The sequence below is a fragment of the Setaria italica genome, chromosome VI (genome assembly GCF_000263155.2).
Source record: "Setaria italica strain Yugu1 chromosome VI, Setaria_italica_v2.0, whole genome shotgun sequence".
Taxonomy (NCBI): Eukaryota; Viridiplantae; Streptophyta; class Magnoliopsida; order Poales; family Poaceae; genus Setaria; species Setaria italica.
Genome location: NC_028455.1, coordinates 27,412,824 through 27,433,478, shown reverse-complemented (window position 1 = coordinate 27,433,478; position 20,655 = coordinate 27,412,824). Strand labels below are relative to the sequence as shown.

General features: G+C 48.2%; 1 protein-coding gene and 1 pseudogene across 1 annotated transcript; one reads left to right on the top strand and one right to left on the bottom strand.

The window, feature by feature from the left end:
• The first annotated feature begins 1,037 nt into the window (after positions 1-1,037).
• Positions 1,038-2,482, top strand: LOC101755459 (HMG-Y-related protein A). The gene is made up of 2 exons (XM_004973427.2): positions 1,038-1,287; positions 1,555-2,482. Exons 1-2 carry the CDS (start codon positions 1,237-1,239, stop codon positions 2,092-2,094), a joined length of 591 nt encoding a protein of 196 aa, XP_004973484.1. The 5' UTR covers positions 1,038-1,236; the 3' UTR covers positions 2,095-2,482.
• Positions 2,483-13,442: 10,960 nt separating this feature from the next.
• On the bottom strand, positions 13,443-18,040 carry LOC101772077 (annotated as a pseudogene).
• Positions 18,041-20,655: the final 2,615 nt, after the last annotated feature.

The window sequence follows — 20,655 nt, the reverse complement described above, 5'->3', positions numbered from 1 at the left end:
CTTACGTCCGAGCCTAAATCCAGCATAGACGCATGAAAAACTAAACAAAACTAAAGTTGGGATGCAAGTGCAAGCAGGAGGCACTCCTCCCTTGCTACCTCACCTGTCCACTTGCTCGCCCTCCCAGCGTCATTCGATCCCACCATTCGGAGAGATCCTAACCGTCTATTCACACATTGGTTAGGCCACCTACCACGATATTTATCGTTTCTACCACCGCAAGTCTACAATTTAAATTAGATTGTAGTAAATTTGAACGGTCATCATGAGCTTTTTTAGTTTGTTACGGAACTTCTTGGCTGGATATGAGTTGTGGTCATTATCTTTAAGATATTTATTATATTTCATCACTAGTTTAAATTCAACCTTAATGGTGGCTGTATGGTTGATGGTTTTTTTAAGTGGATTTGTTTTTCACCACTAATAAAAAGAGATTATATTTACTCTGCCCTTGAATTTCTATAATTTATCAGAGTATATTTGCGATGGTTATTTCTCATCGTAAAAATGCCAACAAAACAAGACTGTCTAAGACCCGTAACGGAGACATGCAATTCAACACCACAAATCGAAAACTAGTGCCGGACTTTCTGAAGAATATAATAATTACTTTCCAAAGCTATTGAACACTCTTATTTTACAGAAAAATAATATCATTTTTAGCACATTGGTGGAGAAAAACCGGCTAAAATTTTCTACCGATGTCTATTCGGCTGAACTGAAAGGCTTTCCCACGTGACAATCCAAACTCCAAACCGCCGCCACCAACTTCAAAAAACCAGAAACCCAAACCAGAGGGAGGTCATGTCGGTCATTTCCTCCCCAGCCTAAAGCCAGCGCAGGCCCGGACAAAAGCAAACAAAAACTAAAGCGGGAACGGCAAGCGCAGGCGCAGGCGCCCCCCCTCCCCGCCACGTCACCGATCCGCGTGCCCCCTCTACCAGCGCCGCCCGATCCCGGCAGCCTGAATGATCCTGGCCGTCCACCCGCCCCGCGTCCCCATCTGATCCCGTCGCTCACTCCCCCCACACACACTCGCAGACACAACCGAAAAACCAAGGGGAAAAAATAGTAAAGAAACGGAGGCGCGGCTCCCCTCCCTCCTCCTCCCCGTTTCTTATCTATCCTGATCCAAATCCGCCTCGCTTCTTTTATATCCTCCTCCGAGGAAAATAATTCCATTCCCCACCACCGCATCGCGTCCTGCTCGCCTCCGTCGCCGTCGTCGCCGTCGCCATGGCCACCGAGGAAGCCGCCAAGCCGTCCCCGCTCCCGCCCTACCCAGAGGTAACGACCACCCCCTGCCCGTCGCCGTCCGGGTTCTTGCGCTGCTTTCGTTTTATTTCCGTTTCTTTTTTGGGCTGTTGTTTGTGGCGAGGATTTGTTGCTTGCAACTGGATTCGTGATGCTGGTGCGCTTGATGCATGTTTCTTGGGGTTTTTTGCCGGAAAGAATCGTGTCTTTGTGGACCAAAAAGATTTTGTTGTTGAGAAATGGAATGGAGTGAGATTTCCGTGAGCTGACGGACGGTGTGGCGTGCTTGTTGCTGTGCAGATGATCCTGGCGGCGATCGAGGGGCTGGGCGACAAGAACGGGTCGAACAAGTCGGCCATCTCCAGGTACATCGAGGGCAAGTACGGCGAGCTCCCGCCCGCGCACGCGTCGCTGCTGACGGCGCACCTGGCTCGCATGAAGGAGTCCGGCGAGCTCATCTTCCTCAAGAACAACTACTTCCGCGCCGATGCCCCCGACGCGCCGCCGAAGCGGGGCCGCGGGCGCCCGCCCAAGGTGCGGGACCCCAACGCGCCGCCGCCGCCGCCCAAGGCACCGTCCACCGGCTCGCCGCGGCCCCGCGGGCGCCCGCCCAAGCCCAAAGACCCGCTCGACGCTGCCGTCGCGCAGGCCACCGCGGGGATGCCCAAGGCCCGCGGCCGCCCGCCCAAGAAGGCCAAGATCGATGCCACTGCCGCCGCCGCGCCCTCCCCCGCCGCCGCCGCGCCAGCCGGCGGCGACGGCTCCGCCCCCGTCAAGCGCGGCCGCGGCAGGCCCCCCAAGGTACGCCCCGCCGTGCCCAGCGAGACGGCCGCGGCCTAGTCGTCGTCGTGAGAGAGGTTATTAGGGCGTAGCGATCCGTCCTCCGCGCGTCACCTGCTGCTGCTTCGCCGTGTTGGTTAATCTTAGGGTTCGGTTCCTTGCTTGGTCTAATTGTTCGTCGTGGCTTAATTAATTAATGGAGTAATTAGGGGAGGGATTTGATGTGCCGTGGTTTCTTTCGCTGTTCAGTTCGTGCTGCTGGTGTGTTGTAAGCTAGTAAGCTCTAAAGCTAGGGATCTGCTTCTGCTGAGACTGAGAGTGCTGTTCTGGTCGATTAATCAGGCTGCTAATGTGGATGTGTACAATTTAATTAATTAGCGGATGATGGTGATGTTAATGATGTTGATTTAAGGCAGGGTTCTTCCAAGTGCCCCCTAGTTTGACTCTACCTGCATCTCTGATCGCTTTGGTGATGACGACGTCTGTTTCTTGCTGCTATTAAGCGTGTTCGCGTGCTAATCACTGTCACTAAACTGCTAGCTGAGCTGCTGGGGTGTTGGTTTGACTAGTAGTGGTTGTTGTACTAGCACCAGACCTTATCCTCCTCGCACTCTCTCACACTCCGGGCGAGCAGGCAGCTGGGTGAATTTGCTTTGGTTTGTCGCGACGCTGGGCGGTCAGTGGCCGCGTGCGGTGTACTTGCAGGCCGCTTTTGTGCAGGAGCCCCCCGCTTTTGCTCGCGTCCGCTGCCGATCTGCATTCATGTGTGTGAGGTACCGTGCTTGCTGCCTGTGCGCTCCTCTGGGCTGAGGTGGTGATGAGGTGTCCAGTTCAGTGCAGTGTTGCTCAGGCGCAGGGCGTCAGTGTTCAAGTGGGTGAGTGTTGATCGACCTTGCTGGTTGGAAATGATGGCGTTGCTTGTGCTGGATCGGGGCAGCAACGGTTGTTGCAATGCTTTGGCAGGGTAGTTTTGGGTCTGCCTTGTTTGATCCTAGAGGAACGTGAGTTCTTAAGGCTGAGGAACACAAGTTTAGACCTTGTGCTACAATCCTATCAAATCGTGGAGGCAACTACAGGTTGTCTCACTGCTACTCTTTGGATGAAATTCGTTGCACCATGCGTCGGGAGTAACTTTTTAGTTCCAAAGAGGCCTTCTAAGCGTGCCTTTGCCGGATACAATTCAAGTAATGGCGACATGTCTGCGACGGGTAGAAGTTTAGAACAGTTCCGGGCTTCTGTAGTGGGTGGCTTAGCTTGTAAACTTCTGTTACAAACAGTGGCAGTTCAACTCTGGCTCGGGGAACGCTGTGCTAGCGATGATTGGTCATGTCATGTGTTGATCCACTGCTCTCTTTTAAGAGTAGCTCCAAACTGGGCAGCATGGTCGCCTGTTGAGCCGAGCAAAAGCGAGAAAGGCTCAGACGCAACACGGCGTGTTTAGCCTAGACAATGCAGTAGGTGGAGTGAGGGCTAAGGATTGCCCGAAATGGCGTAACAATAGTGCAGGGGACGGCACGTTGGCATTGACGCGTCGTGTTAAGAGTAGTAGTACTGAGAACTATGTAAGGATGAAACTCCTCTCATATGATGAAATTTCTCCTATTAATTATCTTGTCAAATCAGCAAAATTTCTGATGTGGCACTGAGTTTAATGCTATGAAACTTTCTATGAAGGGGTGTTTGGATACGAGGTGTTAAACTTTAACAGTGTCACATCGGATGTTCGGATGCTAATTAGGAGAACTAAACATGAGCTAATTATAAAACTAATTGCAGAACCCTGTGCTAATTCGCGAGACGAATCTATTAAGCCTAATTAATCCATCATTAGCAATTGGTTACTGTAGCACCACATTGTCAAATCATGGACTAATTAGGCTTAATAGATTCGTCTCGTGAATTACACTCCATCTGTGCAATTAGTTTTGTAATTAGCCTATGTTTAATACTCCTAATTAGCATCCAAATATCAATTAGCTTATGTTTAATACTCCTAATTAGCATCCAAATATCCGATGTGACAGGTGTTAAATTTTAACACATGGTTGCCAAACAGGCCCGAAACTGCAATGAACTGCAACGAGACTGGCCAACTGCAATGTCTAAGCATCGTCGGCTTTGCCGCGGCACATCAGCGCATGTGGTTGCTCATGAGCCCCACGTTCCGGTGCAGTTTACTAAAGGGCAAGCGACGCCTTTCCAGCCTGGGGCAGAGCTGTACTACTCGATCTTGAGTATAGTAGTAAAATATCGGCACGGGTTAGCTGTAAAAATGCCCGTGTTACTGTGCAGCGAGATCATTGTTAATACAAGTCCAAGTCCTTTACCCTCATGGGCCGGTTTGACTGGCCTTCTTTCTCTGCAAAAGGAACCGGGCAGAGCTCGGACGGAGCTGGCTGCGTGCGAGCCGTCGTCTTTGCCGTTGGGCTGGGTTGCAGCCGCCGCCGGTAATGATGGTGACCGGGGCGCGAGTCCGTGCGGTGTCCACACGACCAGACTCCAGACCAGCGGCCGGCTAGGCGTGGCGTACGTGCGTGCTGGGCCACCGGCCACCTGCCTGCCTGGCTCAGGTTGGAGGAGTCGCCGAGTCGGGTGGTGTGCCTGCGGAGGTGGTGCAGTCGAGGGGACTCGGGGGACGGCCCGGGCGTGCTGCTCGTTTCGCCGACAGGCACGGGCGGCACGCAGGTCGGTCAAGTCTATGCGCTGGCCATTAGGAGCCCAAACACTATCTTCATCTTCCTCCCGACGTCTTCCTCCCACCTCCGCCGCCCCGGCCACCGGGGACTGCTGCGCTGCCCCCCACCAACCGCCACCACCCGCTCGCCCACCCTTCCCAATTCCATGGGCATTCTCGCCTCCACCGCCTGTCACCGGCCCACCGTTCGGCGGTCCAAACTTGAGATACTTTAACTCTTAAAAAAAATTGGAATGATCTAATTTGGAATGGAGGGAGTAGTAGGAAAAATTCTCGAGCTCGATCTACGATAGGGATGAGCCCGCTCCTCTTTGAACCTTAGTCTTCAGTCGAGTTTTTCTTCGTAATGCAGGAAATCTATAGGTAAAATAGACATTTTGGTCCCTTTTAACTTTGACATGAGGATCAATTTTATTTTAGTTAACTTTAATTTAATCTTAAGATATAGTGTTAGTGTATATCTAAATGCATAATAATATCTAGAGTTATGCTTCGGTAGACCCTTTCGAGAAAATTGCACGAATTCTAAAGCATGTAGGTAATTAGTTTTAATTAATTTTGTTCTGGGTTATGTTTGGTTCTAGCCCTATCCATGCCTAGATTGTAGCCCGATCCAAATAGCGGTCCGTTGTTTTCGTCACAGCAACTCCGGCGCGCATCCAAGCGGTCGACGGACGGCTGGCGGGCGGCGGCGGTACCACCGGCTGAGCGGACGGACGCACCTAATGGTGGCGTTGTTTCTTTGGTTGAACCTGTGTCGCAATTGCACAGCTTAATATGCAGAAAGATATCGAGCATGAAACTGAATATTCAGTTAATATGCTGTTGCATTCTGAACATATACATAGCAACATCAACCTGGCACAGCAATATTAGACTTGTTGATACCAAAATTCACACCCACCTCAAATTGGGAGGGTATAGGTAGAAAATTATATACCCATTAAAAAGGAGGAGGATACAATTTATCTATTGGGTATACATAGTATCCAATATAAAATTAATTATCCATTGGATATGGATGAGAACGGGGAGGATGAGTATTGGATAATATATATTTGGATTTGGGTATGAATAAAAGTGGTTTTATCCATACCCTCACCGGTGGCAGGCTTAAGCAATATATACGTCAAAAGCACTAAGCTGTTCGTCAAGACAGGCTGTAGGCTCCATTCCGTTCTCACAATTAATTAGCGTGAATGAATTGAATTGAAATTCAGATCCAATCTAGGTGGAAGTAGAAATGGACTGCAAATCAATGCTTTATTTGCTTAGTGATGAAATTGTTGAAATAGAAATGAGATCAAATCATCAAATCAATTCCAATTTCCAACTGACTGTTTGGTTCACGCTATGAAAACTTAGAATCAAACAAGAATACAGCACGGCTCTGCAGCAGTCACATCACGTATGTCATAGATGAGAAGGAAGAAGCTAGAAATTGGGAAGGACGTAGACGCCGGAGACGAGGAGCACGTTGAGCGCGCGCTTTTGCGACGACTCGATGCTCCCATTGTTGGTTGGTTGTCCGCCTTCCAGTTCCACACCGCCGCGGCCGTAGAGCACCGTCATCGTCTATCTCGAGCCTTGAGGGCCGCACGCTCGCACCACGGCGTGGCATCGCCGTCCGAAGCCTCGATGGTCGCGCTAGCGGTAGCGTTGCGCCAGTCACGGCGAATGCGAGCCACCGCCGGCCGTCTGCTTTGAATCACTGGAGTTTCTCCGTCACTCGGAATCTCCTCGACGAAACGAGTCGGTAGTTGCTGCGGCGAAAACAACGGATCACTACTTGGGTTGGGTATGGGCCGAGCAAAATCTGGCAAGGGTAGGGCCGGGCCCAAACACGATCCAGGACGTAATTAATTACTTATTACCTGCTCGCTTTAAGAGTCGAGCAATTATTCTGGAAGGGTCTACTAGAGCAAAACTCTAATATATATATGAACTTAGAAAAATCAAAACGAGCTTCAATTTGGAACGGAGGGAGTAGTAAAATATCGGCACAGGATTAGCTAGCTGTAAAGATGCCCATGTAGCTGTGCAGCGAGATCGTTGTCAAGTAAAATAAGGGCCAGTTTGGCATAGCTCATCCTGGTTTCGACTCCTTCTGACGCATTGCTGTTCATCTACTATAGCGATACTGTGCATGGGAGTCATTTTCCTTTCTCCTCCCCCTTCCTCTCAATACCGGCAAGGAGCCGGATTGTGGCTCCTCCGTCTCCAGCTCCTCAAGACTCCTGACACGCTACCTTCTTGGCTCCTGACACTAACACGCTACAGTGATCGGTGTCGGTCAGGTGGAGCCGGAGCCCAAAAAGCCCAGCCAAACAAACTGGCCCTAAAACAAACTTGCAAGCCCTTTAGTCCCTTTACCCATCGGCCGGTTTTGACTGGCCGCCTCCTCTTTCCCTACAAAAGAAATCGGGAGATGGAGCTAGCAACTGGCACGCGTGCGAGTCGTTGTCTTTGCCGTTGGGCTGTGGGTTGCAGCCGCCGGTAATGATGGTGGCCGGGGCGAGTCCGTGCGTGCGGTGTCCGGAGAAGCAAACCAGCGGCCGGCCGGCGGGCTAGCGTGGCTAGGCGTGGCGTACGTGCGGCTGGTTGGAGTTGGGTGTTGGGGTGGCCGGCCGGCCGGTAGTGCAGTCGGGGACTCAGGGGACGGTCGGGGACTCAGGGGACGGGCCGGGCGTCCACGGGCTGCTGCTCGTTTCGCCGACAGGCACCAACCAGGTCAAAGTCTCAGCCGGTCAGACAGATAAGATTAGAGAGAATTCCCTTTTAATGCCACTACTATTTAACACAAAAAAATGATCCATTTTTTATCCTTAAATTTTTTTCTTATTTGATACTGACTTCAACTTTCGTTCTCAAATTGACACTCTATTCGATTTTCCATACAACTATCGTTAAATTCCCTGTGAAAAAGACCATTTCGCCCCCTATGAACAACGTGCCCCATCGCAACCATTCGTCTCCTTCCTCACTCCCCTTATCTCACCAGTGCCGCAGCTTCCGCGCTCGCCCGCGCCTTGGCTGGCACCCGCTTGCGCCCGCACCAGCTGATGCCGCACCCGCCATCGCTCGCGCTGCACCCTGCCCCTGGGAGCTCGAGCCATCTCTCCACCGCCGCCGCGTCCTCCGGCCACGCGAGCCACCTCTCCAGCACCCGTGACGGCCGCCGCCTCCACGCGCCGGCAGCCCCCAGCAATACCGCCGCCAGCGCAGCTCGAACGCGATCCCTGCAGTACCTCTCGGCGCCGCGCCGCGCTCGGCCCCCCACCGCTCGAAGCGTGAGAGGTCGCCCCAGAACGGGTCCACACGCCGCTGCCGCCGCCCGTCGCTCGCTGTGATGTAGTACCTCACGAAGAGGGCGGCGGGGAGGGCTGGGCGCACGATGACGGTGGGGGCCGATGATGCTTCAATTTTGGGGGCTCGGCTCGGCTACGGCGGGGTGCGCGACGACGACAAGTGGGTCGGCGGTGCTGCACAGGACGGCGCTGCTCGCCGTCGGTGTCGCGGTAGTGGTTGGAGCAGCTTCGTTAGGGGCGTACAGGGTGTGGGACAGGAGGTGGTGGACCGCCATGGACGTGAGGCAGAAGCTGGGCACCGCCACCGTCGGGCTCTCGCTGGGACCGTACAAGAACCTGGGGTCCTTCAGCTCCATCGAGCTCACCAACTCCTTCCGGAGGTAGTTAGGTCCGCCCATCCGGCGTCCACGCCTTGGCCGCGGCATCTGGACTGGCCGACAAGCGGCGCAACAGAAACGAAGCAGGGTGCGCGATGAAAACATCCTCTTTCCAGCTCTTCGAGACACTTTGCATCAGGCAGTTTCAGCCGCAGCAAATGGTTACTGTAGCAACACATTATCAGATCATGAACTAATTAGATTTAATAGATACGTCTCGCGAATTAGACTCCATCTGTGCAATTAATTTTATAATTAGCATATGTTTAATATTTCTAATTAGTGTCTAAACATCCGATGTGATAGGTGCTAAACTTTAGCGGGTGGTATCGAATACCACCCTTAGTCACAATTCCAGCAGCAGGTTCAGCTGATTTGGTGTACGGTACATATGTACAATGACCTCTTCCTTGACTACTCTTTGCCTGATTGTCCAAAAAAATTAATCTTTGTTTAATCCCAAGCATTTGGTCCTCTGTCATGATTAGTTCATCTTATGTTTGCTTTAGTTTGGGAGATGCTGCAAGTAGGGTGCAAGCGGTGGCACATTTCGAGAGAGGGGAAGGGAGGAAGGAGAAGAGTGGTTGCAGCGGGATCCATAATTTTCACAGGGGTAAAATAGGGAAATTTAATGGTGGTCGGATGGAAAATTGAACAAACTGTTAATTTAGGAACGTAAGTTGAAGTCAGTGCCAAATAAAAAAAATTTAAGAGTCAAAGAAGGAACTGATCATTTCTCTGATTTCAGATAAGAAATTTGTCTCTAAGATGTACGACCGCCGCTTCCGCGCTGACTTGGCTTCTGGCGGGCTGACGTGGGCTCAGCTGCGATGGGGCCTGTGTGTGTGCCGGGACTACTCGGCCCGACGGCGAAGGGAAAAAAAACTGCATGCCGCTTGTTTGGGAAATTCTATCCATATTCCGGAAGATAGATAAATCTATAATCATAATCCAGCATCAACCCACCAAATTATCTCAATATTTTTATATAAAAAAGTTAGTGAATGTAAAAAAAGTTGAAAAACAATATTGGTGACTACAAAAGAAAGTTGGTGCATGTAAAAAATTGTTGAGCGGTGAATGCAAAAAAGTTAAAGAAAAATATTGGTATATATAAAAAATGTTGGTCAATGTCAAGAAATATTGATAACAATTAAGTTGATTTTTTTTAAAAAAATATTGATGAATGTCAACAAATGTTAATGGATGTTGAAAAATATTATACATGAACTTAATATGGGTTTTAAATACCTTCCAGAACCCCGCTTGTTTTGGGTTGCGAAGGAGAGATTCTCAACAACGAAAATTCCAAAAGGCGGTACTAGAAAATCGAATCGTTGATGAATTTATGTGCGATTGTATCGCCCTTTTTAAGAGGTGACCACTGCTGCGAAAGCTTATGTTTTCATCGTTTGTCATTTTTATATTTTACTGTGCTATCCACATCACAAGTATAAGTTTGGATCGGAATGGGTACCCCATGTGACGACTCTGACCAACATCTATTCGCGGCTTGCACAACTATCACAGTGGGCAATGGACGCAAAACAAGCTTCTGGTACTCAGCCTGGGAACGGGGAACTAGACCAAAGGACATTGCGCCCAACCTATATAAACTATCCAGGGGGAAACATAAAAAACTCGCAGAAGCCCTACACTATAATAGCTGGGTGGCGGACATTAACATCCATGCCGGACTGACAACACGACACTTGCAAGAATTCGTCACTTTATGGCGGCTACTAGCACCAGTAACGCTGCAAGAACAACAGGAAGACACAATCCGTTGGAAATTCACACAAAACGGACAGTACTCAGCGGCATCAGCATACAAGGCGCAGTTCCTAGGCTCCACTTATGCACCACACAGCAAAACAATATGGAAATGTTGGGCGCCACCGAAATGCAAATTCTTCGCATGGTTGATACTACATGACCGCGTCTGGACAGCTGATCGACTAGCGCGACGAGGATGGCCTCACTCACCAAATTGTCCTTTATGCCGCGGACAACATTAGACAGCACATCACATCCTGGCCCAATGCAGATACACCAGGCGAATATGGAGCCACGTTGCCACTTGGGCTTCGCAACCCAGCATACAACCCTCGGAATAGCACCCAACCGACAATGCCCTCGATTGGTGGATCAATATGACGACAAGGACTGAAGCACCTCGGCAAGGAGTTGGCTCTATGGGACTGCTAATAATATGGAAAATCTGGAAGAAGCGGAATCGACGAATTTTTAACCATCAAGAGATGGCAACAATCTCAATGTTGGCAAAAATCAAAGAGGAAGCAGACACATGGATTTCAGCGGGGGCGAGAGCCTTAGCGTCCTTTTTATCAAGAGAGTAATAGCGCTACGAAATTAATTTTTGTAACTTCTTTGTAACTTTCATGTACTATTCTACTATCTTAATGAAATAGGCACTGTCCCGTGCCCGTTCGTTCAAAAAAAATAAGTTTGTATTTTACTGTGCTAAAACTAGTTGTTCTGCAGCATGGAATTTCTTCGTGGTATTTAATTGTTATTATGTTTAGGGGGTTTTTGTTCCACCTTGCTAAACTTTAGTTGCTAAAGTTTAGCAACTTTTAGCTGCTAAACTGCCAAACACCCTTGCTAAAACTTGCTAAAGTTTATCACTTTAGCAAGTTTTTGGTTGCTAAAAGGTGGGCTGGACAACCTATACCCCTCATTTATTGCGTGTCTCCCCCCTCCCGCGCACCTTTAATAAGGGTAGATAGGTCTTTTTACAGCTCATTAAATACCTTTTAGCAAGAGTATCCAAACAGCTTTTGCTAAAGTTTAGCAACTAAAGTTTAGCAACTTTTAGCAACTAAAGTTTAGCAAGAGGAACCATGCTCTTAAATGTGGACAGGTATTTCTTGTGGGCCCATCGCATGGTTGGCATGCTTGTGTGTGTAACACAGGTGAGCGAAAGCGAGTTTTGTTCATTTCTCTGCTAATAGTTCGGTACATGGGAATTGTGAAGACTGATGTGAACCATTAGTCCTACTTTTGTCTGTGAGGTAACAAACGATATGTTGTGTATCTTTTGTTATTTAAGCTTGTATACCTGTACAATTATTGTAATGGGCTGTGCCAAGAAAAGTGGTTTTGGCCCAAAACAAATTTTGTATGTATTATGAAATTGGATTGGAATTCTAAATGGGCTTGGACCACATATTTGGGCTGAAATGTTTGTGAACAAATTAAAAGGAAAACTATAAAAATGGGTTCGCTAAAAAAATATTAGGTTTTTAAATAGAATGAACAGCATACAATTGGGTCTGGGCCGTGTCAAAATACAATTGGGCCTAAATGAGTTGCACCAAACCTATTTTGAAAAAAAAGAGCCCAGCAAAAGTTGGATAAAAAATAGTCTTAGTTGGGCTGGACTTCAATTTACGATGAATCAATTTGTCACAAATGTATCGCCACATAGGATGTCACATCTGATTTTGTCCAACGTGATGTCACAGTATGAGCCAATTTATGACGACTTATGGGATGAATTTTCATTCATCATTATCTTAGTAATGACGCATTGAAATAAGGAACGTCACTAGTCGTGATTTATGATTCTTGACTGATGACAAAGGATTTTCGTCACTCGAGCATCATAAACCGTCGTTTATAATACTTTTTGGTTCGTCATAGACCGGAAAATTTCTTATAGTGACTCTGAGGAAAGAGTTAGATCTGATCCGTGCACTTGCAATTTACAAATTAGCGTATTAAAGCCGTCAACGTGGGCATGCGAGGATGCGCCTGCATCCGTCCAGAAAAGAAAAGGAAGGTCCCACGCGGTACGGAAGAAGAAAAAAAAGAAAGTGAATGCTGTCGGGGATCGACCGTAAACGCGTGAACCGACGGTGATAGTTCAGTGTAACAGCCGGTCTATCACCCCCGGTGTGTATTACAACCCGGTTGTGATCCGGGACCCGAATATTATCAACTGGGATACACTCTCGCATCCGTCCATCCACCTCGTCTCCCGTCCTTTCTCTCTCCCTCCCCCTCTCTCCATCCTATCCGCAGACTGGCCGGTCTCCCTCCTCATCTCTCGTCCCTTCTCCACCCTCTCCCTCTCCCTCTCCGCTCGCCCTGCCGATGGCGGGCGGCCGGCCCCTCCGCTCCCCCCTGCCTCGAGGCCGGCCGGTGCCTCCCCCTCCGCTCGCCCCTCACCCACTCAACCCTCGCTCGCGGCGGCGCCGGGGCAACTTGTCCAGATCCGGCACGGCGGCGGCCCGTCGGTGCGAGGCCAGCAGGCGCCATGGCGCGGCGGCGGGGCATGGGAGGCAGCCCCCGGGATGCAGCGGTAGGGACGTGGCTGCGGTGGGCGCAGGATACGGCGGCGGTGATGGCCTGTTCTCCTGTAGTGCGTCTCCGTCACCTTCGCCATCAGCCATCTCTGGATCGGAGAAGCACACATATCATCTGAATATCTGATCAATACAATCAGATATTCCTTTAATCTGTTGCCATCAGCCGACAGGATCCCTTTAATCTGTTGTCATCGTCGTCGACAGGCGACGGTGCTCGATCAAGTACTCTTCTCACCAGTGGAGTCAGCAGTGTGGCGACAAGGCTCAGAGCGAGCCTTTCTCCGGGCTTGTGGACCATCAGCTCGCCCAGTCAGAGTCGTGGTAAGGTTCTGGAAGCCGGTGGCGAGCCAGGAAGGGTCGGCGGCATCCACTATCCAACTGGCGCTTCTGTAAATCAGTGTGGATGGGTACTCGACACCTGCAAGCACAGCCAGCGGCGAGGATCGCCATTGCAACTGATTTAGGGATTGTTTGATACACTGCTAAACTTGGCGCGCGGGAGCCACGGACTCTCCCATAATTTCTGATGAAATGCTACTAGAATTATAGCCCAAATTAAGAGACAAATCAAGACCGGTTACTGGCAAATTCAAATCAGTCAACAAAGAACGCTCCGTGTTCTTAGCACCGTTCTTGACTTGAGATCATGCTGATAATTTAAACGGTTAAACACAGAAGATGATTTCCTAGGTTCCAAAACCACTCGCGAATGATTAACTGGAACTGCATTGGCTCCAGTTAGAGGCCGTGCCAAAGAAGGATAGAGGCCCGAAGATTTTCCAAGATGTGATTTCCTTACCCCAACTAGCTGCCAGCGAAAGTGAGTACCTTGAGCCTTCTCAAGAGCTTGTTTAGCAAGAGCCAGACCACGATCATCACAAAGCTAAAACACCACATGGAAGCCCGCAGATTGAAAAAAACTCTTTTGGTAAATGAACAAGCCCACTGATTTAGAAGAAACTCTAAACTTGTAAATCCAATCTTGAACTTCCAAAGGACAAAAATGAGCAGCATAACCCCCAAGAGCCGATTGAAGCAGGAACCCCACTGATGCTTCTGTCAATCTGAACTTGGACTGGGGAAAAGCAGCAAGAAGCCAGAACCCCGAATCTTCAACTGAAGAGACCTTTGATCCAAAGATGGAGCGTAGCTGTGCTGCAAAGTCCAAGCCAGGACGAAGATCCACATTGAGATCCATTGCCACCCTTAAAACAGATCTCCGGGAAAGACCAAGATCAGGGGCAAGAGAGCAAGGAGGAAGTGGACGCCAGGATCAGATAATCACTGGCAGGAGGGGACAGGAGACTAGAAACAGAGGTGGACGTCGGGATCGGGTGATCACCGGCGGTGGAGAGACCCGAAGGTCACCCGCGGGCTCCGAGGCATGCTCTTCATATACACACACTCCCCAATACCTAGGCTAGCTAGACTTACCGTCTCATCCTCAACTTACTCCCCAATACCTAGGCTACCTTCTACTGAAATATTAAAGCAAAGAACACGCGCTACCCTGTTCTTCGCGTAGGAGTTCTTAGCACTGGATTATCCTGCAACATGGTCATACGAGTCATTTTGACACAGATACCCATAGATAAACTTCAAAGTTAAGAACCAAGATTGACTACAAATACCTGCAACATTGGGTGGTAAACCCACTGGCTCGCAAACCCATGGGGTTCTGCCTGCACCCTGAAATGTTTTAAACAAGGTGTCAGTATTTCTAATATGGCAAAGATGCATAGGGAGTCCATTGTTGAGGAAAAAATAGGAACTCAATAGTTGGAAACAAAGAACATTATATGATGTTATAAACATGCGGCCAATCATATGATAGGAACCTGCATGAAATTGTTCTGCTGCATCCTTTGGTGGCTGGGTACTTGATGTTGGTGATTAATATCCATTCCAAAATGATTACCAATGAGAGATTTGGTATTCCTTCCTGTGCAAGTTTGCAGCAAGAGTTTTCAAATATATGTGAGTATTAATAGCAGTGGCAGACAAAAAAATTATGTACCATTAAATCAATGCCTCCTTGCACTCCCATGTGAGGACCTTCAAGATGGGAGGCAGAGGGCGGCCCTTGGACCATATTTGTATGGTCTGTGACAAATGATGACCGCAGAAAATCCTGCTTAACAAGAATATACATAAGAATATACATGAACCAAAAAAGGTCCCGTTTGTTTCTTTAGGACCTCCTAAAATTTCTATCACATCGAATGTTTAGATACTAATTAAGAGTATTAAATATAGACTAATTACAAAACCAATTGCACGGATGGAGGCTAATTTGCGAGACGAATCTAGTAAGCCTAATTAGTCCATGATTTGATAATGTGGTGCTACAGTAAACATGTGCTAATGATGGATTAATTAGGCTTAATAGATTCATCTCGGGAATTAGTCTCCATTTGTGTAATTAGTTTTATAATTAACTCATATTTAGTCCTGCTAATTAGCCTCCAAATATTCGATGTGACATGAATTTTAGTCAGGACTAAAGATCCAAACACCCCCAAAGTTTATTAATATAATTAAAACTGAAGTGTGAGGTTTGAGGCTCGTGAGTCATGCCTTGAGAAAAAAAAGGTAACTAAGGGGGTGTTTGGATACGAGGTGTTAAACTTTAACAGTGTCACATCGGATGTTCGGATGATAATTAGGAGAACTAAACATGAGCTAATTATAAAACTAATTGCAGAACCCTGTGTTAATTCGCGAGACGAATCTATTAAGCCTAATTAATCCATCATTAGCAAATGGTTACTGTAGCACCACATTGTCAAAATCATGGACTAATTAGGCTTAATAGATTCGTCTCGTGAATTATACTCCATCTGTGCAATTAGTTTTGTAATTAGCCTATATTTAATACTCCTAATTAGCATCCAAACATCCGATGTGACGGGTGTTAAAGTTTAACAGCTGGTTGCCAAACAGGCCCTAAGACTAACCTGTTCTTTGTTTGGCTGTGTTACAGTTTCACCATTAGATTCTGTCACTTTCTTCGGTGGCCGACCGCGACGTTTTGCATGGGCTGACTGAGAATTCTTTACACTCTCTGAAAACTGGGGATTAAAAAGGCCTTGACCATTTTCTGGTGCATCAGCCTCAAATGAAAGAAGCGTTGACTGCCTGTCTCTAGCAGGTAGTCCATCATCCAGAAGAGATCTTTCCGCATCTCTCAGTAACTTTAGAGCAACAAGGTACCTACTCTCAGATACAAACCCTAGATTGAGCAACTGACTACATTGACTGAACAAATAATCGGAGCGCTCAACAATTCCACTAAGGGGCATTTCATTGGGTTTGTTTGCTTTATAATACAATTTTTTATAGTCCCTTCTCCAGCGATCAAGAACATAATTTGATGGGATCTCAAATATCTCCTGCAACTTCAACACAGATAATGCATGTCTACATAGGACGCCAGTGAACTGAACGAAACCACATTCACACACAATTTCAACCTTCCCTTCTTTACAAAAGTAAACTTCATAGGTCCTGCTCTCTGTGTCCTTTCCATCTTCCATGTACGAGCATTCTTTTACTTCAAAAGTGACAAGCCGACCATCAACTTTGATTGGCATACCATCACAATACATTGTGGCTTTCAACTCATCCTGAAATTTTCTGAACATGTTTATTGTGTAGGCTTTGGCCAGCTGCTCTTCCATGTAGAACTTCGTTACTGTTAGTGGAGTCCTATGGGAGGATTCTTCATCTGCTTGCCACTCCTTCTTGTATTTGTTCTCTAATATCATCTCATATTTACTGAAAAATTGTTTCAAAGAAGTTTTTGGGTACACAAAACCATCATAGTACGAGGAAATAGACTCCCCACGCTGTGAAATAGACATCCCTGCCCAGAATTTGTCTCTGAGATATGCAGGTACCCAGAGTTGGCGATGCTCATATAGGGAACTGAGGCACTCATTTTCTCCAAGTCCATGCTCATCTATAATCTTCTTCCAATCCGCTTCGAACTCTGGGATCTTCAAAGACCCATATGTTACTTTATTCAGTGCTTTCTTGATTGTTTTAAACTCTGCATGTTCTTTCAAATTCTCAGCTACATCTTTCATAATACGATACAGGCACAGGCGATGTCTAACTTCAGGTAGAACTTCTCGAACAGCATCTAGAATAGCATTGTAATGCTCAGTAATTATTGCCATTGGACAGCGACCCTTCATGCATGCTAAAAATGCCCTAAATAACCAAGCATAACTGTCAGCACTTAGATCTGAAAGTAAACCAGTACCAAACAGAACAGGCTGACCATGATTATTCATCCCAGTGAAGAAAACAAGTGGCAAATCGTATTTTTCTGTCAAGTATGAGGTGTCAAAGTAAACAACATCATGACCGAAGTAATCATTTGCTGCCCTTGACCTAGCGTCACTCCAGAACAAGTTCCTCAAACGCCCTTGATAATCCAAATCTACTAAGTAGAAGAAATAAGGATTCTTGTCCTGCATGTTCCCAAAAAACTTCTGGATATACTCGTCATCTTCCTATCTCAGTAAAGTTCCCTTGCTCTTTTTCAGCTGGAACGTTACTGCGACCCTTCAACCGTGAAGCAGGTTCCCCATTCTTGGCATCTGTTAGCTTCTGGTAACAATTAGTGAGTGCCACAGAGGACTGGTTAAGTGGATGGTTGTGCTCAAGCTTAGCATCATAAATGTGAAGCCACCTATCTTGCCTTAACTTTAACGAAATCCTTGCAGGGCAATTGATCTTGGTTGACTCTCTAGACAGATAGCACGCATTTGCTCTCCCTCTCTCAGCTCGACTACAACCAAGCACCAACCTTCGGCACACCCCCCGACTTTAGATACGATGACTTCAGAATGATCGCCGCAAACCCAGAATCCTCGGCATATTGCTTATAGTACTTGAGCACATCATCATAAGTTTTGAATCTCAGCCCGAAACGTGGCGCGTTCTCATCCACCTTAGCCTTCCCACCATCCTCCTGCCCGCTGTCGTTATCATCCACGAGTATCACCTCCTTGCCCTCGTGCTGAGGCACCTCCTTGGCCAAAATCCCTCTCAAATTCTAGCAAAATAATGAAAAGCATTATGAGTTTCTATAGCAGCCAGCACCAAAACTAAACATTTTAAGCTAACCCAAACATTTCTAACCTGGAGCGCCTCAGCACTTTTCAGCACTGCTCCATTGCCATGTTGCTCTTCGCCATTCCCATTCACGAGAACAGCCACATCATCAATTGTCGCCTCCCTCGCCAACTCCTCTAACAAGGAGGCAACCTCAACGTCGGACATGGGGTTCAGCTAAACTAAACCTCCAAAAATATGGAAACTAAACTGCAACCGCAACCGCAGCTTGGCTGGATTGGCCTCTCACGCTGGAGAAGAACAGACGAATTAGACCATGAAAAGCACACAGCAATCAAATCCGCAACAAAAAGGTTGCCCAGAACAAAAACAGTTACCAGAGAAACCACTCCAACCAAGCTAGGGTGCAGTGGCGGAGCATACTCTAAATTTTAGGTGGGGCGAACATGCGAGACAAAACTCTTAGTTAAAAACATCGTGCAGTTAAAAACATCGTGCACGCATGCCATGCATTCTCATTGAAATCACTCAAATAAGAGTACAAATGATTAATAAATTGATGTTTAAATATTGGAGATGGTACCTCCTATAAAAAGGTAGCAAAGTCTTTAATGGCATAACGTTATTCTTTAATTCAACACAAACAAGGATCCAAGAGCTACACGGACCAAACCTTTCGATTTGAAAAACAAATCAGTTGATTCCTATTTCCCTGTTGCTAAAATAAATCATCACATGACAAAAGGTGGAGGAGAAAGGCGTGCCCGCCACGATGCGAAGTTTCGATACGGAAATAAATCAAGGACTTTATTAACGGCTGCACATGCAAGATTTGGGGCGACAATATCCACAGTCCAGATTCAATGAACCGGACTGCCCCTGCCACCGCCGGCCGCGCCCCCCACAAGCCGCCCTCCACCCCGCCATTCGCTAAGTGAGGAAGCCGCTCGCCCCACCGTCAGCCCTTCCCACCGGTTATCATCTGCCGCCCGCGGCGCCCACGCTGCCTCACCTCGCCACCCTCTATCCGCCACTGCCGACATGCCTACTGCTGCTGCCAGACACTCTAAGCCCGCCGGCCAACATCTGAGGCACTAGCTGGACCCCATTTTTCAAGAAATTCCATAACAGAAAAATATGTGCAGATGAAAGATTTGACAGCTTAGTGCAGCATAAAAGTAACAACGAACAACAAAAGGTCACAGGTTGGTGGTGAGAGACGACCACTCACATCTTCATTGCTGCTGCGGTGCAGGGGCCACCAGAAACTCCTTGGCAACTGACTGCGCCTGCACCATGGCTGGATTCACCTTGCTCACTGAAGACGACAAAGGATGGCCTAATTGGAAGTTCAAAACACGGATGAATTGGGTTAGCAACGAAGCACATGTTGTAGCAATCCGAACCTAAAATTCTAACCTACTGTATATGCGTAGTCAAAACTCCAGTATGCAACTCGGTAACACAAGTACAAAATTCCCCAAACGATTAGGTACACAACACATTAAACTCAACAAATAAGTCTGAAACTTGCATAAATTACAAAATGAATAAATAGTGCAAACAGAAGATTACCATAATAGTGTAGGGATTTGGCTTTCTCATGGCCATGATTCTAGGGGTGGGTGTTCGGGTTCGGTCTCGGTCTCGACCAAACTAACCAGACTTGGGAAATCAGCATAGAAAATGACCCAAATTAGCAAGAATCGACTCAAATCAGCTCGGATGAAACAAAGGTCAACATGATGGAATACAAGACAAAGCAAATCTCGGTGCCAAGCTTCATCACGTGCCGTCAGACGACAGCCGAATCTGAGGGAAAAAGGAGCAGCCACCATCCCGCTGCCATCCAGTGCTGGCCACCGAGTGCGAGCAACAGCAAGATGCGAAGAGCGCGGAGGACGCATGGGCAGCCACCGGCACCACCGCTGCAGGAGCCGCCAGTTGCTTCGCGGGCGAGCAAACGGCAGCCTGGAGTCTAGAGGGGTGGGGAAACGGAGTTTCGATGGATGGATGGATGGAATCCCACGCCACCTCACCTCACCACCCTCGTTCCGCCACCGCCGCCGTGCCTATTGCCGCCGCCAGACACTCTAAGCCCGCCGGCCATGGAGCCCTCCCCTAACGACCCCGAACTGGAAACCCTAACCCAGCCACCACCATGCCTCAATCTAAGAGAGGAATGAGGCCATCTACCACCACCGAGCACGAAGCGAGATGTTGACCACGGACGGAGAAAGGGCGGCACGGCAAGGGAGGGGACTTGCATATAGTAGACGAGAGAGGGTCCGCGTGCGCCCCTGCGGGGATGTAAACGGCTGCACGCTTACCATTTACGTTTTCACACGAATCAGTTTGTAGGCCCCATTTTCCTCCCTCAGCTAGATTGGCCTCTCCACCTCTCACGCTGTAGAGGAAAAACAACTAAATCAGACCATGAATTGAATTGAACTCGATAAGCGGGGAAACCACACGGCAATAAAATCCGTAACGGAAGAAGAAATAGGTGATGTCCAGATGGATCTCCACCCCCACGTCATTCTAATTCAATACCCGTAGAAGTTTGTGAAAAGGAGGAGATCGATGCCTATCAACGAGAGACGGCTCCCATGGAGGTAGCCTGGCTTGCTGTTTCCCGTTGGCGGCCAGCGTGAGGTCGCCAACGACGAGCCGCAGCAAGTTGTGCCGGGCGGCAGCGGTAGTAAGGCTGGAGGAGAGGGACAGAGAAAGAGCGAAAAGTCGTCGTTTTTTCTCGGGCTTTGGGGAATCGGTTGACTTGTGTGCGCAAATAGCTGCTAGGCTGGGTACGTGAGTCCATATAG